The following is a 20,170-nucleotide window of genomic DNA, read 5'->3' on the forward strand; positions in this document are numbered from 1 at the left end:
AATGCGTAACCCATTTGGGGGTATGACCATCACTCATGTTCAAAGACCCTAATTTTACACTACATAGGGTTTATACGGCAGCCTCCCTTTTTCCAGTCACTTTAGATCAGCATCAAGGCATGTCGGTGTCGCTGGACCAGTCGGCGGACGCCGAATTCCTGCGCTTCGTGGGGCGCTTCTGCGGCGTGAACCTGGGCTCTGCTGCCACGGGTCGACTGCGCGTGCGTCTGGGCAAGAGCACGGAGCTGTATGAGGCCTCCACCATCGCCAAGTACCTGGCGCGCTTCGCCGACCGCGAGCACGAGCTGCTGGGCCAGTCGCCGTTCGAGCGCGCCCAGGTGGCCATGTGGATCGACTTCGCGCGCGGCATCCAGCGCTGTCCGCCCTCAGCCTCGTCCTCGCACTGGCAAGTGCTGGAGACCTCCCTGCAGCAGAAAACGTACCTGGCAGCCAACCGCGTGACGCTCGCGGACGCCGCGCTCTTCTGGACGCTGCACGCGGCCGTGCGCGGCTTCACGCCCGCCCAGCGTGACCAGTTCAGCAACTTGGTGCGCTGGTTCGACCAGGTGCAGCACACGGTGGGCGTACGCGGCTTTCGCAACGTGGACGTCATCGACCTGCAGCATAAACCCATCGCCTTCACGGCCTAGGAAGCGACGCCGAGAGGACCAGTAGACGCGGACACAAGCCTACTCTGCAGTAATTGGACGAGGTCTGCCTTGTTGCAAGGTGAACGTGAAATATAGCTCTATTCTCAGTGAAAAAAGGGTGTACAGCTAGTTCTGCTTTGCCGCCGTCTTCCGCTTCTTGTGGGCGGCTTGGCGCTGCTGCTTCTCGCTGAGCTTCTTTGCCAGCGACTTCTTGGCCTCCTCGCCCTTATTCCAGTACTGACCATCACGCTGGCGGAAACTTGCCTTGGGTGCGCTTCCTGGCGCGTCCAGACTGATGAGCACCATGCGGTCTCCGATGCGCATGCCACTGCGTCGGGAAGCAGCCAGCGCCTCGTCCTCGCTCGAGAATTCGACGTATCCGAAGCCCTTGAGCTTCTTGGTGTGGTTCCACATCGGCAGACGCACACTGGAGATCGTTCCACAGGGAGCCAGCGCCTCACGAACTGCTTCTTCCTCCACGTCGTACGGCAGCTGCTTAATGTACACGGTGCGGCATCCTTTGATGGCCTTCTTGTTGGCGTTCTGGGTCTTCTCCTTGAGCGCCAACTCTACAGCACGCGGAGCTTCCGCTCGACGGATCGACAGGTATCTGCTGAACAAATACTTGCCATCCAGCAGCAACGCCTTCTGCAGCGCGGCTTCGTCGTCGAACACCACGTGTGCGTAGCCTCGGGGCTTGCCCGAGTCCTGATAGCGGGGCATGCGAACCTCACGCACCGTGCCGCAGGACGAGAAGTGCGTGACCAAGTCTCCTTCACTGGCCTTGTACGGGATGCCTTCCACGTAGATCGTGGCCTCCGTCTTGCGGCCAATCTCCTCCTTCAGGCCTTCGTCTTGCTCGTCCTGCGGCTGCTCCGTCGTCTTCCCCCCCTCCTCCTTTTTTTTCTTCTGCTTCTTCATGGGGACCTGCTCGTCTTCGGACGATTCGTCATCCTCTTCGTCGTCCTCCTCAAGCTCCGATTCAGCCTCGTCCTGCTTGGGCGCAGGACGGAACATGGCGTTCTCCACCTCGTCGTCCTCGCTGTCGCTGCTCTCAGCAGACGAAGCAGAGGACGAAGATGCATCGGACGCGGCATCCGTCTCCTTGTCGGCCTTGCGGCTGCGCTTCTTGCTCTTGAACAACGTCGGCGCCATGACTGCAACTCAATTGATAATGAGCTCTGCCCCAGTCAATTTCAATCTCAGTGATTGGTTAAAAATGGCTAGCTGTTTTCGGCGAATGACAGGGAAGGGGGTCGTTGCACCACATCAACAGCACCTGCAGCTTTTTACGCATGAGCTCGGACGAGGAGAACGTGAAGCTCTACAGCGCGCTCGAGCGCAACAAGAAACGCCAGATCTTCGGTGCGTCTGCTACTCGACTCTGTTGCCTATTGGTGCACGCTATTACTGTCTTCTGCAGCGCTCTACAAGCCACAATACATTCATCTAGACATTGATGTATTTTCCCCTCTCTTTAGTGTCGCTGTCCTCTTCGTCGGACGAAGGAGACGAAGACGACGACTTCGACGACTTTACAATCTTGGAGACGCCCACCAAGCGACGTAGACAGAGCGCGTCGTCCGAAAAATCTGCCAAGAACGGGAACAGCCCCGCGAAAGCAGGTGCGTGACTGAAAGAGTGCAGCAATCGAGGCAATTGGTGCTGACGGTGCTGCTATTATGACTGCTGCAGGGAGGAGGCTACTGGATGATAGTGACGAAGAGGACGAGGCTGAACGAGAGACGGAGCGCTTGCGGAAGCTGCAGGTGGAGCGAGAAATTCGACAGAAACTGGAGAAGGACAAGGTGCTGAACCAGACGCGAGCCATCTTGAACAGGGCGTCGACTACGAAGAGGCAGACGACAGTGAACAATCTCGAGGCCATTTCGTTGGATTCCGATTCCGATGATGAAGTGGAGGTGATTGCCGCTCCTGAACCCGTTGCCCCACCACCGGAACCAGTTGTGGATAAAGGACTGCGCATCATCTTGCATATCCGCTCCAACGGCGGCGCTGTTGATGAGATCCCTATTCATACGGTATATGGAGGGAGAATTTCTTGTCATCGCTTGGATAGACTCATGTTTTTGGTTGCTCGTACTGTCAAATTTACAGAAGGAGACATTTGGAAAGCTGTACACGAGCTTTTGCGAGTTGCATGGGTTGCCACAGTCGGCTGTAAAGATGTCACTGGATGGAGAGCTCTTATCTCGCACGGGCACTCCAGCAGGAGAAGACTTAGATTCGGGCGACTTAATTGAAGCCAAGGTGGACTTCTCGAAGCAGATCGAGGCGAAAAAGAAATCCTACCTGCGGTTACGGCTGGTGGTGTTTGGCAGGCGCTCAGAGGTCTTCAAGATTGATGCGGTGCGTTTGCCTGGGCTAGTTATTGTTTTTTTTGGCTTCTCGGTCTCTAACTGAAGATTGTGGCTCTTTTCAGACTGCGACAGTTGAGAAACTTCATGCAAGCTACTGCAAACGGCATAACATTTCCAATCCAAGCGACGTTGTGATGAGCTTGCAAGATCAGGAGCTTCGGCTAGATGAGCACCTCGACTATTATGGGCTCATCGACCACGACGAGATTTCGGTAAAAATCGACAATAACGACGACTTCGTGGACCCACCACAGTCTAAGAAGGCCCAGACCATCGAAATACAGCTGCGATTCGTGGAAGGCGACCCGGAGACACGCCAGATTATCCCGGTTCGTCGTACTTGTACACGATTTGTGATTGCGTTTTGATGGAAGTCTAACAGGTCATGTGCACCACAGACCTCAAAGGTGGAAGTACTGCTAGCAGCGATTGCAAAGGAGAAAGAATGCGAGGCGTCAAGTATATTTCTCATGATCGATGGAGAGAAGATGGCGGCGTCTCAAACCTTCAAGGTAAGTGACGAAAACGTTTTCCCCTTGTGTATGCGCCTCCTCGCCAGCTCGACTCACATGTTTTATGCAGAACTACGATTTGGAAGGTGGCGAGCTCATCGAGGTTAAGATCGCGTCTTGACCCCTACTAGCAGAAATTTTGCGTTTTTGGTAGTACGCTTGAATTGTAACATATCCTTAGCAGCCTTGACTCGTCGTCGTCCGTGCCATTCAGACCTCGTCCTCAGCTGCATCTGTCACCGCAGTCTGGTTGCTGTGTTTCACCATGGACAGCATCATCACGAGCAGCAGCGCCAGCACATGAGCAACTAGCAGCCCCCCATACCAAATCGGCGCCCACGGCGTGTCTAGCTCAAGAAACGGGTACGGCCAAAATCCCCTCGCCACCGTTCCGTGCACGATCCACGCGAAGATGGCGTAGACCGATGGCCAGCCCATAATGAGTGGCAAAGCATCTCTCGATACCTGATGCCTGGAAGCAAAGAAGTCGATCTGTAGCAGCACCACATTGACTGCATGCTGGCAGTAGCTTACTCCGTTCAAGATTCTCTCGGGGTGTCCGATCTTCACTGCATATGGGTACAGCACCGTCCACACCACAACGCAAATGAGCAGCGAGGCTGCCAGACACACGTCCAGCAGCAGCTCCAGGTCCAGCCAGTGCACGGTCCTCACGCGTCTGCGACTGGCGAAAGGGCTCCCAGTGCCATCGTCATCTCCGTCCTTGAGCGCCGTGTAGCTCGCCGTCCTCTCATCCAATCGGCGCTGCAATTGACCGTGAGTGCACCACGCAGCCCCGCAGAAGTACGCGCCTTGCAGAATGAAGTTCCAGGACGTGTAGAAGGCCAGACAGCGGCCGCCAGAGCGCCACACATCGCAGATCTGCACCAGCACGAAGAAGGTCGCGGCACCCGCTCTGAAGGCCAATAAAGCGCGCAAGGACCAGCAACTGCGAGCCTGCAGGAGCGCGGCGGCGTCGCTGGACAGTGCACGGCGGTCCACGCGCCCGGAGCGCTGCATGGCCAGCCAGAAGGACGTGCACAGCGCCGCCACGAGCTCCGCCGCCACGACGAGCGTCTCCCATTCCTCGCGGTTGACCGGCATGATGCTCTTTGAACGTGATTGGCTGAAAAGATAGAAGTTGAAGTTGGCTTCAACCTGGAGCGAGCAAAGGTCTTTGTCATTATCCGCTGTCAGCGGACCTCTGATGATACAGGCAAATCATCCAATGAAGAATTGCTGGTGCCAGCGAACGGGTCGCTCTTGGGGTTTTGCTGTCATTTTGCAAGTTGCGAGCGACAGCGCAAGCGGAACATCGACGATATCAACGATGGCGGGGGTTTTGTACGTGGCGGTGGTGTCGCGAGTGCTGGGTCTGGCGGACGCAGCGTTCCACTTGCTTCCGAGATATCTACGCCCCGCGTCCACGAGACGCAGCATCTGTACGCCCAAGGAGGACTCGAGCGCCGGCGAATACGCAGGAGGAGCGACTTCGCGCAATGCAACTGCCACTCCTTTCGGCTCGACGACGCCCACGAAGAGATTCGCAAAGCGAAATGTCGAGAGCAAGACGACGGTAGCGTTTTAAAGGTTCTGGTAGAGAGTGCTGTTGATTGGGGGGATGACCGAGATATGTATGTGAATGAGTAATGAAAGACAATGGTTGCTATTCCATTGACAAACGAGTTTACAGGAACGTTCCTGTCCACTTTCTGATGACAGTGACGAGCTTCGTCGCTTCCAGCACATTTTTCGAGTTGCCCAGCAGTTTGAGCGCCTCATCACACCGATGTGCAAGCGTTGCACCGCTTTCGTTCTCGTGTCCGGTGGCGACTTGGCGGAAGAATCCCAGGCACGCACCACGTTTGCCTTCCCAGTACTCTGGGTCGGGGTCTAATCTCTCCAGCACGTCGAAAGCCTTGGCTGCGTAGAAGAACTGCTGGGCCTTGTAGCAGTCGTTGGCGATCTGTTTGAGCAGCACGAACGCCGTCTGCGAGTTCTCCACCTTGAGATAAAGCTCCCACGCTTGCGCGGCACGACCATTGTTGATGTAGCAGCGCGATAGCCAGCCGCAAAGCACCAACTGGGAGCGTAACTCGGGGCTTTGCACTCGTGCTAATATTTCTTCCGCTTCACGGTATGCACCTGTAGCCGCTAGGGATAGACCATAGTTCCAATTGAAAGCGTCGTCGGTACTCAAGTACGTCGCGATGGAGCTCAGGTATACGTTGACATCGCTGAACTCTTTGCGCAGCATGAAGTACGACGCCATGCACTGGCGGCCTGGAATGGTGTCAGAATCGTCGGCAGATGATCCTGCAGCATGAAAGCATTTTTCAGCGAGAAAAATGTGCTCCTTGGAGTGTGTCTGCTCACCGATAACAGCGTGCAGCACCCCCTTAAGCGCACGTTCGGTGGCGGTGCGAGGCTCCAGATCCTCCATCAAGGCGAACGCTTTGTGGTACTCGCGGCGCTTGAGATGCAGCAAGACCAAATTCAGTTGGGCTTCCTCAAGATGACCCACTAACGGAGTCAGGACTCTTTCCGTCGCTGCACCATGTTTCTCGATGCCGTTCGATTCACTATTGGACACACGAATATGGCCAGGTTGTGCTGTATGACATCGGTCATAGCGGATCCTGAATGTGTCGAGTTCGCTTTAGATGCGTATAGCGAGTCGCTCGCTCGTTGAGCACACGGATGATTTGGAAATCGGCGCACGTAGTCGTCGAGAATTGGCGTCGCCTCACGAGCGCTGTATAGGCGAAAGTTGCAGCTCGCTTTCAGATTCGTCGCGAAGAAGCTGTCCGGGTGGCCGATCAGGTACACCGCCAGCAGCTCCAGTGCGACGTCATCGTAGCCCAGCTTGAAGTAACACAGTGCTAGATACACATGCAGTGCCGAGCCACCCTCCTGGCCGCCCTTGTTCCCTTCTGACAGCAGCCTCTTGTAGATCTCTGCTGCCTCTTGAAAATTGTTGTGCACAAAGCTGGTTGATGCCAGTGCTAGCTGATCCTCGACTGATTCTCGCGAAAGCTGTTGGTATCGATCTAGCAGCGTCTGCTCGCTGTGCTGTCGCTGATGCGCCAGAAGAAACAAAAGGCGATTGCAAAGAGCACTCCGTGAACTGCTCAAAGCCGTGTGCTCAGCGTCCTCGAAGTTTTGCAAGTAGAACAGACAGCACGCACGGCTTAGTCTCCAACTCTTGAGGTCCGTTGCAGTCGCGTCGCCCTTCGAAGCAGCTTCAATCAATTGATCAAAGTGAGATAGTGCTTCACCAAAGTCTCCACTGTGGTAATGGCAATACGCGACCCACCAGGTGTTCAAGCGCCAAGAGTAAAGCTCGTCGCCTTCCAAGGTACCTGCTGTCTTCTTGGGACCCAGTTCTTGTCCATCATTGCCCGGACGCCTTAATAGCCGCAGTAGTGTTAGCGCACCAGCAAAATCTCGTCTGTCGAGGTAAGTGTCCAACTCGAAGACCTTGTCACGTGAAGGCTTCGTCTTCGTACGCAGCTGCGCTTTGTCCTGCGACGTGCTGCTAGCTCGTGTAACTTGCTTTGGCTGCCTCGACACAAACATGTTCAGGTTGGATCAGGATGAATACGACGCGACTGCTCGAGATCAGGAGCCACGATATCTGCATTTTGTGCGCTTATTTCAAACCTCAATTGTTGCCCTTGGTCTCTTCGTCTTCAGTCGCATCCTGCTGACCCTTGCTCTCTTCATCCTCCACTTGATCTCTTAGAGATGACAGGTGAGAGCTTGGCGCAGATAGTGAAGCAGGCCTGGCGTTATCACCAGTCGGAGCACTAGCACCGTAAGTATTGAATAGCGGCGGACGTCCTTGCGATGTATCGCCACTCTTGGTCTCTTCATCGAGCGTCAGCGGCAGATCGCCGGGTGATGGCTCCGAGTGCTCGTTGGAGATGGCCGACAAATGTGAGCTCCGACGGTCACTCTGAACTCGCCCAGCGTCAATTGAGTCTTGTGACTGGCTGGACCCTGACGAAATGGAGAGGTCCATAGTAATTATCTCAGTAAGCTTCATCTCCTCTTCAGCTTGCTGTTTCTCGCGCTGTAGTTCGCGCTGTCGTGACTCGACCCTCTCTCGTTGCATCACCATCAGGCGACGGGCCAAAGCATTCTTCCGTTCGATCTCAATAAGTTGCTTCTTGGAAGGTGGGGTCCTATGATATACGAGCAACGACAACAATCATTATGAATGCGACCGCTACCCATCTCCCTCGTTAACAACAGCATACGTCTTAGATCGATCTTGCTGGCGTTGAACGTCCTGCCGTTCTTGTTCGTCCTTGAATTTACGCCTGAGTTCTTGAATCTGGAAAATGAAGTAATTGTCATGTGAGATCACTAGTCATAGGAACAAGCGTAGTTAAGCACGATACCTTGGCGTCCAGCTCGACAGCAGTTCGCGCTTGATTTGGCGTCCTGGGGTCCGTAAGTACATCTTCAACCGTTCGCTTGAAGTCGTCACGCTCCTGACGCAACTCATCCAATTCCTTTTCGCGGCATCTACCTGCTTGACGAGCTCAACTTTAGCCTGATCCTTAACCTTTTTCAGCTCTTCTTCATGAGCTTTTTTCAGAGCTTCATTCTCCTCCCGCGAGGCCGCTAGCTCTTGTGTTTTTGTCAGCTGCTTGGTTTTTAACTCATTCTCCTTCTGGAGTTTAGCAAGCTTGCTGTCCGGCGCTGGGACGTCAGTACGATGTCTCTTCTTTCCAGCAGCCCTGGAACGAGGCTCCTGCGATTCACTTTCAGCCGCTGATTGTTGCGTAGCAGGAGTGCTAGCAAGATCGTATCGGCTCACTGGCAGGCTCACTCTCATGTTGGCTGATAGTAACCACCCGCAGCTTCTTCCGGGACCGCGGCGGAGAAGGCACTGGCTTCGACGGACTCTGCGTGCACTGCGTCTCTTCGTGGCTGCGTTTGCGAGTACGGTCTGCCACCGACATTTCGGCGGCACTCAGCCGTGCGTGCAGCTCTTCGTTCTTCTTGGTAAGTCCACTAGGCCTGCACAACCACCAACGCGTTAGTACGTCACCCAAAGCACTAACTGTCCTCCAAAGCGTACAAAATCTCTAGTTTGTAGACCAACGGGGTCAAATCTAAAAACCAAAAACACAACACCAACATGTTACCCATCCATTCTCCCTCCATAGCCCCGAAATATGCTCACACCTTTAGACCCGGCGGAGTGAAGTGCAGTAAGTCGCCCTTCTTCACCTGAGCCTTCCTCCGCGTGCCCACCTTCTTGCGGTTCACCCACACACCGTAGCGGCTGCTTCACACGCGCCCACAACGCGAGCGTAACACCCCATTAGCACGTCAACCCCGTTAGTTGTTCAACCCACGACCATCAGCGTACCTATAGTCTTCAAGCTCCACGTCGGGCCCCCTTCGCGTCTTTGCCCTTCAATCTGATGATGCAGTGCTAGTAGCCACAAAAAGTTACAAGAAGCGTTAGAAAGAAACCAAATTGGCGTATGGGGAGCGAAGACCTACCAGGCCGCTGAGGAACGGCTTGGGGATGTGGATGTCGCAGCGGCTTTCCACACGCCCCACGTAGTGCTTGGAGCGCACCAGGTCGTGGTGGTCGGACAGCGACGCTTTGCGTGACTTGGTCTGGAGCACCAGCCGCCCCCAGGGCAGCACCTTGGCCGACGACAGAGGCGACGACATGGAGCTCTTCGCTCGAACTCAAATGTGAGTTGCAATTTTCGGAAGTAGATTGAGAACTTTCCCCATTTGAAGCGCATGGATTGGCTGTAAAATCTCTGACCATTAAGTTGCTCAACTCGGCAACTTAGGCCTGCTCAGCAGCTACGATTTTATCCAATCGCGAGTAGAACAAAAAGCACTATGACGACTGCACACCGCCCGACATGGCACGCCGCCGTAGGGCAGTCGAACGAGGGAGGATGGCACGCTGGAGGTGCGTAGGGCACATGTGCACACCCAGATTCAAAAGGCGGCTCGATCTCTGCGTCTGGTGCCGTCTAACGCGTCATGTACGTTATGCTACAGGGAAACTGAGCGACCAGGTGTCGGCGCGCGACCTGCCGGCCCACAGGCACCTTAAAATGCGGTACGTACGCTTATAGTATGCATTATCTGAGTACATCGTACTCACAGTGGCTTTGGGTATTGCAGCCAGGTCGGCCAGGGCACAGCGAACGAGGTGGAGCTGCTGGACCTGCGCGAAGAACTGGAGCGCAAGGAGGACAAGTACGAGGTGGACAAGGGCCGGAAGAAGGACACGGCACAAGGTGCAACCCCTTTACTGTGCTTTTAGCGTTTTGTTGGGCCTGACATGTTGCTGCTTGGACACAGACAAGCTGAGACGTCTCGAGGAGAACAAGAAGATTTTGTTGCTGGGAGACGCTGAGGCCGACGCCCGCGAGTCGCAGCTCAAGAAAGTGGCCAGCAAATATGACGATGCAGACGATGGTGCGGACTCGGACGCGTTCAGCGACTCCGATAGTGACAGGTGCGTCTTGTTTTCTTGTCTGTTTTTTTTTCCCTTTCGTCTTGTTAACTTTGGCGCTGGTATTTTGCAGTAGCGACGATGAAGATGAGGAGGCGGAACTCATGCGGGAGCTCGAGAAGATCAAGCAGGAGCGTGAAGAGGAGCGCCTACGCAAGGAGGAAGAGGAGCGAAAGGCTGCCGAAATGCAGTCACGAGACGAAGTCCTCCAGGGAAACCCGTTGACGCAGCAGCAGGCTGCAGGTAGCGCCAAGATGAAACGCCGGTGGAATGACGACGTGGTCTTCAAGAACCAGTCCCGCAACGAGCCGGAAGTCAAGAAGCGGTTCATCAACGACACGATCCGCAACGACTTCCACCGCCGCTTCCTGAACAAGTACATCCAGTAACCCCTTCGACGCCGTAGAACTTGGACAGTGGTGACGACAAAAGCAGCGTCTTCATCCTCTATCATTGTGCTGACCATGAAGCACTTTGCTAATAAATACTACTTCGAAGTACATGTATTAAGCACCATCAAACCCGTGCAAACGTTACCGAAGCTGACACTATGCTCATTTTGTAAATGCTGAAAGCAATGGCATCGATGCCGAGGCATGGAATGCAGGGCCAACAGTAACAGCAGCAGGCGACTCGTTGGATGAACTTCGGTCAGTGGAAACTCTTGGCGTGCCTCCATCTCGACTGTGGATGGCCAGCGCTAAAATGAGCAAAAACCAACATGCGGAATTCAGTGTGTGACATCAGGCAACTATAGAACTCAAGCCGAAGTCATACCACGCAGCATCCGCGCAAGGTCTGATGGGCGCTCGAGGTGAAACATTGCCTGCAAGAACACGAAACACCACGATGCCACGGTTAGCGCAGAGAACTCGGTGATCAGGCCGCACTTTCCCATATACCTCAGTTTTGCTACCACCAATGTGGCACGTGAAGACGTTTGCACGTTTCGATAGCGCAGACATTGAGTCGGAAGAAACACCATCTGTTGTTGACATGGTGGCGGTGGGGGCGTGTCAACACCAGCAACTGCAGCGGCGTTTGTATTTGGCGGTTGCGGTGGGCCATCTTCTTTCCTCGCAGTCTCCATGTGCTCCTTGAAAAACAAAAACAGTTCGTCGTCTTCAACTCCATTGCCAGCATAAAAAACAAAGTCGAGTTGGGGTGGAGGTGGCTGCTGTCGTCGGCTCTGCCTCGGCGACATACCCTCGCGCCGCGATCCCCTATTCACAGGTGAGCTAGGCTCACTATCCGGTTGGAATTGCTTCAGAATTTCGTTAAGCAGCAGTGTCTTCGTCACTCCCTGTAAACGCACCTCAACACGGTTTGTGCCCTGAACAACCTCCAATGGCAGATTGCACAAAACATCTTCTAGATTCACTTGCATGTCGCGCGCCTGCATTGGACCAAAGATCGGGTCTGTTTCACCGTAATGCCAGGTGAGTGAGCTTTCTTTGCTGTCAATTCGGCTTCCCGGTGTACGCTCGGTGAAGTACTGCATGATTGGACGCACCACCTTCTTCCACGATGGGTCCGTGTCTTCGGTCATAATTTGCCATTCATCATCGTTGGGTAGACGGTAAAAGTAACCAGATTCTGCTACAACCCCAACACGTCGGTCCGTCAACCAGCTTTCAATCACATTTCGTTCATGGTCACTCACAAGCACCACTGTATTTTTTGGGTCGTTGGCGAGAGCCTCGACAAGACGCTTGACAAAAGGTTTGGGGGGAGCTACCCCACGTTGCTGCGATGGGCCACCTGCAGATGTCGGGTCATCAAACAGGGTTCCTTCGTAGTCGAGAACCAGTAGTCGATGGCGACTACGCGCGTAAGCACCAAGCACTTCGATACTTGGCAGCCTTACCAATTTCTTCACCACAGCTCTTGGTCGAGACACAGCATCCTCTAGGTCCGTCAGGAAACTTCTACCCCAGAAACTGGCAGTGTGAGTTTTCACGTAACGATAAAGATTGGTTTGCCGGTATTCGCGCTCCATAAGCGGGAGTTCTAACGCATATCCTAACGCGTTTGCCATGTCAGTCGTGTTCCATGGGTTTACTCGAATAGCCCCCGATAGCGATTGGGCACTGCCAGCAAACTCGCTCAATATGAGAACACCTGGACCTTCGCGATGCGGCTCACACGACTGGCTCTGACACATGACATATTCGTGGCTCACGAGGTTCATGCCGTCACGGATGGAGGTCACAAGGCATACATCGGCCAAATTGTAGAGCGCAACGAGTTCGCTGGGGGCTACGGAGCGGTGAATGTAATGCACAGGCGAGTGTGTAAGTGTTCCAAACCGTCCATTAATTCGTCCGACCATCTCGTTCACACTCGCTGCTAAGTGTTGGTACTCCTGCACTCCCGTTCGAGACGGCACACCGATCTGAATGAGAACCACATTCTTGCACCGCTCCGGGTACAGAGAAAGAAACCGTTCCATCGCTAACAGCTTGTGCGGGATACCCTTGATGTAGTCCATACGATCCACGCCAATGATGACCTTACACCCGGCGAACTTTGTGGTGAGCTCCTGAATTCGTTTCTGCGTGACGTCCGAATTCAGAATATCCTCGAAGTGATCCGGATCAATCCCGATGGGAAACACGCCTATAGCCGAAAAGTGGTCACCATGCTCAACGCCCTTCGGAGACGTTGACGCACCTGGAACACGCGCACAGGCCGCGATAAAGTGGCGGGCGTAATCGTACGTGTGGAATCCCAGTAGATCAGCACCTAAGAGCCCTTCCAGAATTTCTCTACCCACTGGCAGCATGCGATACATTTCAGCCGTGGGGAACGGCGTGTGAAGGAACCATCCAATCTTGCAGTGCGGATGGCGCGATCGTAGCAATGAAGGTAGCATCATCAAATGGTAGTCATGTACCCACACAAAGTCTCCTTCCCGATACACTTGATTCACCGCCTGCGCGAAGCGCTTGTTAGCCAGCTTGTAAGCGTCCCATTGCCGGAAGTCGAACTTCTTTTCACTGCCTGGGCGGAAAAGCGGCAGCGGCACGTAATGGAAGATCGGCCACAGGATATCGTTGCTAAAATCGTTGTATACCGCGCAGCGATCTCCTTAGACAAGAACACCGGCACACAGTTAAACTCTCTCGCCAGTTTCTCGCGTACTTTGCTCTGTTCATCATGCGGGATCTCCTCTCCAAGCCACCCAATCCAAATGAATGGCACCTGATCTCGAATGCCATTCAACGCCGTCACAAGCCCTCCTGAACTCATCGAGAAGCTCCATTCCCCCGTCGCTTCATTGCGTTGGAAGGAGATCGGCAGTCGATTCGACACCATAATGAGTCGATGCCGTGCATCCATCATAGGCGGCACGATCTCCTCTTGGGGCTTGTCCGTCTGGATCTGCACCATGGATAACTGGCGCTGCAGTTCTTGAATATTCACCAAAAGCTCCTGTTCCCTCGCATTCATTTCCACCACATCCCCCTCCTCTGCTCCAAAGCCGCCAAGCGACGACAAGGAGCGTGGAGGGGACCGCAAAGCAGCATGGAGGTCGGCGGCCGTTCTGCCTTCTGTGAGGATGCTCCGAGACCGCAATTGCGGCGGAGGGTCCTCCACATCCTCTCACTTGACACAACGTCCTCCTGGGCGTCTTCATCGTCTTGTATCCCCACAGGAACGTCGTCCCTCCCTCTTCGTCGTCTTCAGCATCGTCTCCGTCTTCGCATCCAAAATGGTCTTCCCGGGCGTCATAAGCGTCGATACTGGCACGTCTGGACTCGCGCGGATCTGGAGAAAACGATGGAGCAGGTCTCACAGGTCGAGACAGCTCGATGTCGCTGCTAGTGGCGCTGTTTAAGTACTCCTCGTCCACCAGGATGGCCCCGAGCCCCGAAATATCATCGCTCATTACGTTCAAGTCGATTTGCGAGCGCTACGAGGCGGATTCGAGAGTGACGAGATAGCGGAGCAGTTAGATATGCGAGAAAGCGGCGGTCGAGCTCGACCCACACGCGAGAAGATCTGCGACGAGGTGCGCCAACACAACGGGCATTTTCCACACGCGAGTCATTCTCAGCGACTGAACCTTCTACAACTAGTATATATGAACCAATCAGAATTTCCAATTTTGCAAGGTTCATCAATATTCTAAACACCATATCGTATATTACAGGATTATCAGGTTAGATGGATCTCAGCTCAACCATTTATTTCCCTGACGTCAACTACACAAGTAAGTAGCTCGCTTCGCACGAGAATTGAAAACGAGCGAGCGGAGCTGCAAGTCATCTTGAAGCATAACGTGCTGTCATTCGCGGTGAGACTCTTCGAAGACGAAGTCGCTCAAGTTTAACCATTTTCGGTAGTCGACGTACGCTGTACTGCAGTTCGACAGTACTATAGTACTACTTAGAAGTACGTAGCAGTCTGGGATCGAGCTACTGTTACTGTAGTAGTGCACATCGTGTTACTGGCGAACCACTGGGCAGTAGTTGAGAAAAAGTGCCAATTAGTGTGCTTGTAGGACTACGGCGGCAGCCCTTACCAAGGTAACGACTGTGGCAAACGGGGATACGAATGAGTGCTGTGCTTGAGACGATCGCGATGGACAAGCCGTGTTGGGAAGGTTTATATAGAATCATGAATTGCTCACTAGGCTGATGCAAAGGCGATAGCGGTCGATGAGCGCTCATGAGTTAGCGTACTTTGACGATCATGCCACCAACGAACTTGTGCACGGTCGTATCTTCTCCAGCATCATTCGTCGCCTGGGCCTTGACGAATTCGCCGTCCTGTTGTAGACCGCTCGGGAACTTGAGCATGCAGTTTCCAATCGGATTCCCGTTCTCAAAGCGCCCGACGTATGACCCGCCGTCCTTGAAAACCCACTTCCCGTTCGTGATCGTGTGATCTGCCCATTCTCCCACAAAGAGGCTCTTGTCAGCCGCGAACTCGTACGTACCCTTGCCGAAGCGGATGCCGCTCTCGAATCTGCCGCTGAAGATGTCTCCATTCGCGTACATGAAGGAACCCTCACCCGTCATCTGTCCGCCTTCCACTCACCATGGTACTCATCTCCATTGGCGAACGTCATTTTTCCGAGTCCATTGCTGCCGTTCACGTACGTCCCCTCGAACGTCGCAAACACCGAGACTAACAAGCGCAAGCATCAGTAAGAAAGCCGACATCAACGACAACAAACCAACGCTTCACTCACGCTCTCCCTCTGGATTGCGCTGGTTCCACGTGTATTTCCCTTCTCCGTGCTTGAGTCGCTCCGGGCCAATAGCCCCTTCGAAGGTGTCGCCATTGGCGTACGTGATCTTCACTTCGCCCTCGCGACGCAAGTACTTGGCTTCCTCCGGACGGTCGTCCACGTAGCTCACCAAGTATTCCTGTCCAACAAATACAACTCCATCAGCAGCGTTGGTTCTATTGCCATAGCCCGTCCATCGTACCGCCTCCTCGCTCATGTCAAGTGCTCAATTGCCACTGCGTCGTTTCGCGTCCAGATCCGAGACCGTATTGGGATCAAGTGTGCACAAAACACGTGAAATATATAACCTGCTGTATCGGATGATATCCCATCATAATTGTGCATTAAAAGCCTGTTATACTGAATATTTGAAATAACTGTTATTGAACAAATGGAGTCAAAGACGGTAATCGTGCTTGAATGATTGATGACTATTGTGTCAGTACTAATCGCTCGCCTCGCTCACTTCGTCGTCGACATGCTGCGCGTATGGCGCCGAGTGCTGCATACCCCGCTTGGCCAGCGCGGGAACCTGTTCGTGAGCAGCTTCTCCAGCGACAGCAATGCGGAAGGCGAGGAGGCCGTGTCTCCGCCTAAATACGACCACGTGCGCAAACTCATCGTGGGGCTGGGCAACCCGGCGACAAGTTCTCCAACACCAGGTGCAAACACAGGTTTGCAACATTATGCAGACCTTCGATTAATATTTTCTGCTGCCATGTGCATTGGTTTTGCCAGGCACAACATTGGTTTCGTGGCTGGGGAGCACTTCCTCAAACGTACGCGTCTCAAGTGACGGTGGGTAGCTCTATCAGAGAGGCTTGCACGCAGCTATGTGGCTGCTGCAAGACTGTTGCAGAAGTGAGCAGAGCATTAAGTGTTGCTGTGCTTGTGCAGGGAAAACACTTGCAGCTACAGCATGAAGCGGGAACCATGGCGACGTGGCACGGTTCCGGTGGCTTTCCAGCAAGACGCAGCGGACAAAGGGTACACTTACCCTGTTGACGACTTGGTGAGCCGTTCGTCAAAGCGTGCCAAGGACCGAACTGTGAACGAGGGTGTTCCACACGACAAGGTGAATGTGGCGCTGTTACGGCCAACGACCTACATGAACTGCTCTGGCACTGCTGTCCGGGCGTTCATGAATTCGCATCGCTGGCGACTCAAGAAGAATCCGCTATCTCTCAACCGACAGGACGAGCTGCTCGTGGTCTCGGATGACGTGGCGTTACCGTTCGGTGAGTGTCGCTTCAAGGCGAAGGGAGGACCCGGCGGCCAGAACGGCGTGCGTGACATCATCAAGTGTGGGCACCGAGCGCTTCGCTCGTCTTCGCATCGGCGTTGGTGCGCCGCACTGGTTCGTAGGCGGCAACACCGGAGCACCATCGGGCACTGCGATGGACAAATTCGTACTTGGCCGCTTCAACGGCGACGAACAAGAAGCTATGCCGGACTTGCTGAGCTACACGAACGAGCTATTGCGACTGTATCTGCACCGAGGCGTCGCGCAGGCCACCACGTACGCTAACAGTATGGACCTGCCGCGATTCTTGAAGCAGTACGGCGTGTCATCGAAGGCGCGTCGATAGACGTAAACTACATCGTAATTTACGCACCGTAAACTACGGTCGTAAATTGCAGGACACACGCCATAATCAATAGAGGAGATCACCAGGCGATTGATCATGCCGACGCCTCCCGTGCCTGTGCAGGTCTCGCAAAAGGACCTTCCGCGCGTCCTTGCTGTGCTGGTGGTGGGATACGCTGTCGTCTCGTGGCTCGCGCTTCAGATGGACGACTACTTCGCGGCGGAGGACCAGGACGACAGCATGAACTTCCCGTTCGTACACCGTTGACAAATTGTAGCTTGGCAATGCAGAGGGAGCAGAATCTAAAGCACCATGATTGTGTCCCCTATGAACAGGAAAATGGGGGCTTTTGTCGCTTTGTATACTGTGATGCTGACGCTCTCCCGCTTCTACGAGCACGGTGGGTGGATTGGCTTGGTTTTGGTGATGCTGGAGGAGGCGTCTTCACGTGGGGATTAAATGCGTGCGTGTATTGTATTGCCAATGTAGGGACCTATGTCCTGTATGAGATGCTTTGGGCGTGCAACGTGTCACTCGTGCTCGTGGTCATGGCGCTCTATTTTTCCAAACCCTTCCTGGTTGGCGTGGCTGTGAGTAATTTGTACTCCGAGTTGATGGAGGGGCCTTGAAACTTGTGCACTCATGGTTATTGCTGTAGATGGTGACAGTGTCGGGAGATCAGCTGTTGTGGTATATTGACAGCTTGTCGTTCATCCTGAACGGCAAGTTCATCACGGGTGCCATGAACTACCTAACGTACCCGGAGAACCGCTCGTTCTCCAAAACGTTCTTCGCGACGCACCACCTCTGGTTCTTGCCGGTGTGCCTTTACGTAGTAATACCGTTATGAATGCCAACCTACGTCTAGTTAGGCAGGCTCCTCACTAACGTCTTATTCGACTGGGGTCAGATCACGACCGGCCACGGCGGCATGCACGGATCGAGCTTCGTCGGTTCGGCTATTTGACAACGTTCCTCGCCGCATTTTGCCGCGCTTTCACGCCTTTTGAAGTGCGTGTGGGGTAGCGACCACGTTATCTACTTGAACGTGAACGGCGGCTACGAGTTCTGGAAGGACATCGACATCCCGCTGCTTCATCTGCTGGACCACCAGCCCGGCGCTTTACATTCCATACCTTGCAATTGTGGGAAACCTCGTCGCAAATGGTTTCCCACACATGCTGGTTCTTGGCATTGCGCTTGGGCTTCAGTTCAACCCACTTTTGGAGGGCATCACACACTAAATACTGCAATAGAGAAGCATTGCATTCCCACTTGTCGATGGCATAATTAAGCACAAAGTTCTTCGCTTGGAGCGACTGCAATGACTAATTCGTCTGACCCAGCACATTCATGACGAAATTTGCAGCTTACAGCGAATGACAGAAACGGCATACTGTACATCCCACCAGTACAGCACTCGATAATGTGTTCCCACTAGCTTGTGATATGTTCTTGCAGTAAGGATTAAGGCCCTCGATGGAGTTCAACCCCCACTTCGAGTCTGTTCCATTTTCCTTTAGTTGATCGACGATATTTGTTCTGAACGTTGAGCTCGTTCCCAGGGCACCTTGAGAATGATCTCGTCCGTTAGATAAGCACGCTCCGCTTTATGTAGTTCCCACGCCAAGCTATTCCCCAGAATACAAACATCGTAAATGAAATCACTATTACATGAAGTTTCAAAGCTATCCGAGCTACTATCCACGTGGCTATTTACTGGCAAGCTGCATTAATCACCAATTCTCGTGGCTGTTAGACTTGCTTCAATATTGCTTGGGGCATCCGTAACAACAACCGCCAGTTTGTTATCGTTGATCAAACGAGTGCTCAGCATAGGCAAAACACTACTCGTCCTGTCAGCACTTACTTGTAAATGGTCATGTTGAACGCATTCCCCGTCGACATATAACTCAACGTTTGCACCATGTTGGGATGGCTGAAGATGCATCTTCACAGCTATAATGTAGCACTCCGATAAGGAAACGACAAGCTCGTACACATCGTCCTTGTTGAAAACGCCGCCTTCCACCGAAGTCCACTTGATCTGTACTTATCAATGAGATCTGCAGCACTACCAGTCGTGGCTGTCAAATGCACCACTCATGCCTTTTTGGCTTCCACAACCATTTACGCGTCACCGCCAGAACTTCTACAACATCGCGGATCTTAGCTTCGAGAATATCAAGTAAAATCGGTTCCAAGCGAAATAAGTACTTTGCCGCCCAAGCGGAATCGAGCACTCGGACCTAGACTGAAAGTTCGAGTTGAAGAGCATCATTATCGAGTAAAAGAAGTTTTCGACGGATCTTAGCAGGGTCCAGCTGTGAGTTGAGTCCAACGAAGACATCGCGGCTATCATCCTCAACTTCTGATTCCTCACCTGAAACTCCTCATCTTTGTTTCGTCCTCTTCACTGGAATCTTCACTACAAGTTTGATCAGAGTCGTCATCCGTATCGGTAGCAACAGCCACACCCATCATGTAATTCAATGCTCCATGGAAAACCTGCTCACACACTTGATAAATCAGCACTTCCTCCCAGCTGCATCTTGGCTTACGATAAAACGGACACGCTTACCGAAACGTAGTCCGCAGGAGTTGCGTTTGGGATCCTGTTGGCGCTCGTCAGGAGATCAGTTTCCTCCAAATCTCCCGTGCTCCATTGTTTCTTGCTCTTTCGATCCTCAAGCAGAAGATTTAGCTTCGCTGCTTTGCTTGAAATGACAAAGCGATACGTTGGAGCAGAAAATGGAGCGAACACAGTGACCCCGCTTTCGATCTTTTCGTTTTCTTTCATCGGATTCTGTTGAGCAAAGCAGGAAATATTGGACAATGAGGTACCGTTGTTGGAATCGCATACTGTATTGCAATCTGTATCCGTTTTCTATCAATCAAAAATCCTTCATAAGAATAATGGATCCATCTCTCAATTAAATTGAATGTAACCAAGGTGCCTGTGCGAGCCACGTAAACTATAATACCACCTGTCCACACTCCGTCATTTTATGAAAGTGTTTCCGCAACGTCTGCAAAGGCGTTCCTTTTCTCAGCGCACAAATACCTTCCTTTTCAACCAAATTCACTCTCTGACCATAGATGCGTGCCCTATCCAGCCTCTAGCAGCGTGATGTCACCTCGGCTTGGATCACCATAAGTCGATCTCCGAGTGGTCATTAATGCATCTAACGTTACTTGTCCGTTTTTGCAAGCTTTTACGAGCTGGAGAAATCCGCGTGTCGACGCGCAATCTGACAACCTCAAAATCTGGCCGTGCGCAGTCCAGTTGTACTT

The 20,170-nt window shown here is 53.2% G+C and overlaps 12 protein-coding genes across 12 annotated transcripts; 6 read left to right on the top strand and 6 right to left on the bottom strand.

The window, feature by feature from the left end:
- Positions 1–119: 119 nt before the first annotated feature.
- KRP23_3652 (Eukaryotic translation elongation factor 1 epsilon-1) lies at positions 120–650 on the top strand (the record flags this gene model as incomplete). Its single annotated transcript, XM_067888530.1, has 1 exon — positions 120–650. One exon carries the CDS (start codon positions 120–122, stop codon positions 648–650), a length of 531 nt encoding a protein of 176 aa, XP_067747765.1.
- A 126-nt stretch (positions 651–776) lies between these two features.
- KRP23_3653 (Phragmoplastin interacting protein 1) lies at positions 777–1,805 on the bottom strand (the record flags this gene model as incomplete). The annotated part of the gene is made up of 1 exon (XM_067888531.1): positions 777–1,805. One exon carries the CDS (start codon positions 1,803–1,805, stop codon positions 777–779), a length of 1,029 nt encoding a protein of 342 aa, XP_067747766.1.
- Positions 1,806–1,945: 140 nt separating this feature from the next.
- On the top strand, positions 1,946–3,664 carry KRP23_3654 (uncharacterized protein; the record flags this gene model as incomplete). The annotated part of the gene is made up of 7 exons (XM_067888532.1): positions 1,946–2,015; positions 2,132–2,275; positions 2,346–2,692; positions 2,769–3,020; positions 3,094–3,360; positions 3,430–3,543; positions 3,614–3,664. The coding sequence occupies 7 exons, from the start codon at positions 1,946–1,948 to the stop codon at positions 3,662–3,664; spliced, it is 1,245 nt and encodes a 414-aa protein (XP_067747767.1).
- Positions 3,665–3,753: 89 nt separating this feature from the next.
- Positions 3,754–4,647, bottom strand: KRP23_3655 (uncharacterized protein; the record flags this gene model as incomplete). Its single annotated transcript, XM_067888533.1, has 1 exon — positions 3,754–4,647. The coding sequence occupies one exon, from the start codon at positions 4,645–4,647 to the stop codon at positions 3,754–3,756; it is 894 nt and encodes a 297-aa protein (XP_067747768.1).
- Positions 4,648–4,873: 226 nt separating this feature from the next.
- Positions 4,874–5,131, top strand: KRP23_3656 (uncharacterized protein; the record flags this gene model as incomplete). The annotated part of the gene is made up of 1 exon (XM_067888534.1): positions 4,874–5,131. One exon carries the CDS (start codon positions 4,874–4,876, stop codon positions 5,129–5,131), a length of 258 nt encoding a protein of 85 aa, XP_067747769.1.
- Positions 5,132–5,230: 99 nt separating this feature from the next.
- KRP23_3657 (Intraflagellar transport protein 56) lies at positions 5,231–7,122 on the bottom strand (the record flags this gene model as incomplete). The annotated part of the gene is made up of 4 exons (XM_067888536.1): positions 5,231–6,156; positions 6,294–6,670; positions 6,732–6,785; positions 6,860–7,122. 4 exons carry the CDS (start codon positions 7,120–7,122, stop codon positions 5,231–5,233), a joined length of 1,620 nt encoding a protein of 539 aa, XP_067747770.1.
- An 85-nt stretch (positions 7,123–7,207) lies between these two features.
- Positions 7,208–9,243, bottom strand: KRP23_3658 (uncharacterized protein; the record flags this gene model as incomplete). The annotated part of the gene is made up of 10 exons (XM_067888537.1): positions 7,208–7,730; positions 7,806–7,882; positions 7,950–8,042; positions 8,117–8,325; positions 8,384–8,574; positions 8,636–8,669; positions 8,831–8,842; positions 8,930–8,995; positions 9,067–9,073; positions 9,145–9,243. The coding sequence occupies 10 exons, from the start codon at positions 9,241–9,243 to the stop codon at positions 7,208–7,210; spliced, it is 1,311 nt and encodes a 436-aa protein (XP_067747771.1).
- A 180-nt stretch (positions 9,244–9,423) lies between these two features.
- Positions 9,424–10,437, top strand: KRP23_3659 (Spliceosome-associated protein CWC15-like protein; the record flags this gene model as incomplete). The annotated part of the gene is made up of 5 exons (XM_067888538.1): positions 9,424–9,496; positions 9,589–9,649; positions 9,715–9,830; positions 9,895–10,051; positions 10,122–10,437. The coding sequence occupies 5 exons, from the start codon at positions 9,424–9,426 to the stop codon at positions 10,435–10,437; spliced, it is 723 nt and encodes a 240-aa protein (XP_067747772.1).
- Positions 10,438–10,535: 98 nt separating this feature from the next.
- Positions 10,536–13,940, bottom strand: KRP23_3660 (Alpha,alpha-trehalose-phosphate synthase [UDP-forming] A; the record flags this gene model as incomplete). The annotated part of the gene is made up of 5 exons (XM_067888539.1): positions 10,536–10,748; positions 10,826–10,874; positions 10,951–13,047; positions 13,125–13,483; positions 13,659–13,940. 5 exons carry the CDS (start codon positions 13,938–13,940, stop codon positions 10,536–10,538), a joined length of 3,000 nt encoding a protein of 999 aa, XP_067747773.1.
- Positions 13,941–14,727: 787 nt separating this feature from the next.
- Positions 14,728–15,504, bottom strand: KRP23_3661 (Radial spoke head 1-like protein; the record flags this gene model as incomplete). Its single annotated transcript, XM_067888540.1, has 4 exons — positions 14,728–15,038; positions 15,095–15,184; positions 15,249–15,426; positions 15,490–15,504. 4 exons carry the CDS (start codon positions 15,502–15,504, stop codon positions 14,728–14,730), a joined length of 594 nt encoding a protein of 197 aa, XP_067747774.1.
- Positions 15,505–15,765: 261 nt separating this feature from the next.
- Positions 15,766–16,210, top strand: KRP23_3662 (uncharacterized protein; the record flags this gene model as incomplete). The annotated part of the gene is made up of 3 exons (XM_067888541.1): positions 15,766–15,949; positions 16,026–16,085; positions 16,185–16,210. 3 exons carry the CDS (start codon positions 15,766–15,768, stop codon positions 16,208–16,210), a joined length of 270 nt encoding a protein of 89 aa, XP_067747775.1.
- A 762-nt stretch (positions 16,211–16,972) lies between these two features.
- KRP23_3663 (uncharacterized protein) lies at positions 16,973–17,843 on the top strand (the record flags this gene model as incomplete). The annotated part of the gene is made up of 5 exons (XM_067888542.1): positions 16,973–17,127; positions 17,212–17,276; positions 17,366–17,466; positions 17,535–17,708; positions 17,787–17,843. The coding sequence occupies 5 exons, from the start codon at positions 16,973–16,975 to the stop codon at positions 17,841–17,843; spliced, it is 552 nt and encodes a 183-aa protein (XP_067747776.1).
- Positions 17,844–20,170: the final 2,327 nt, after the last annotated feature.

Source organism: Phytophthora ramorum (assembly GCF_020800215.1).
Source record: "Phytophthora ramorum isolate Pr-102 chromosome Unknown Phyram_PR-102_s0003, whole genome shotgun sequence".
NCBI lineage: Eukaryota > Oomycota > Peronosporomycetes > Peronosporales > Peronosporaceae > Phytophthora > Phytophthora ramorum.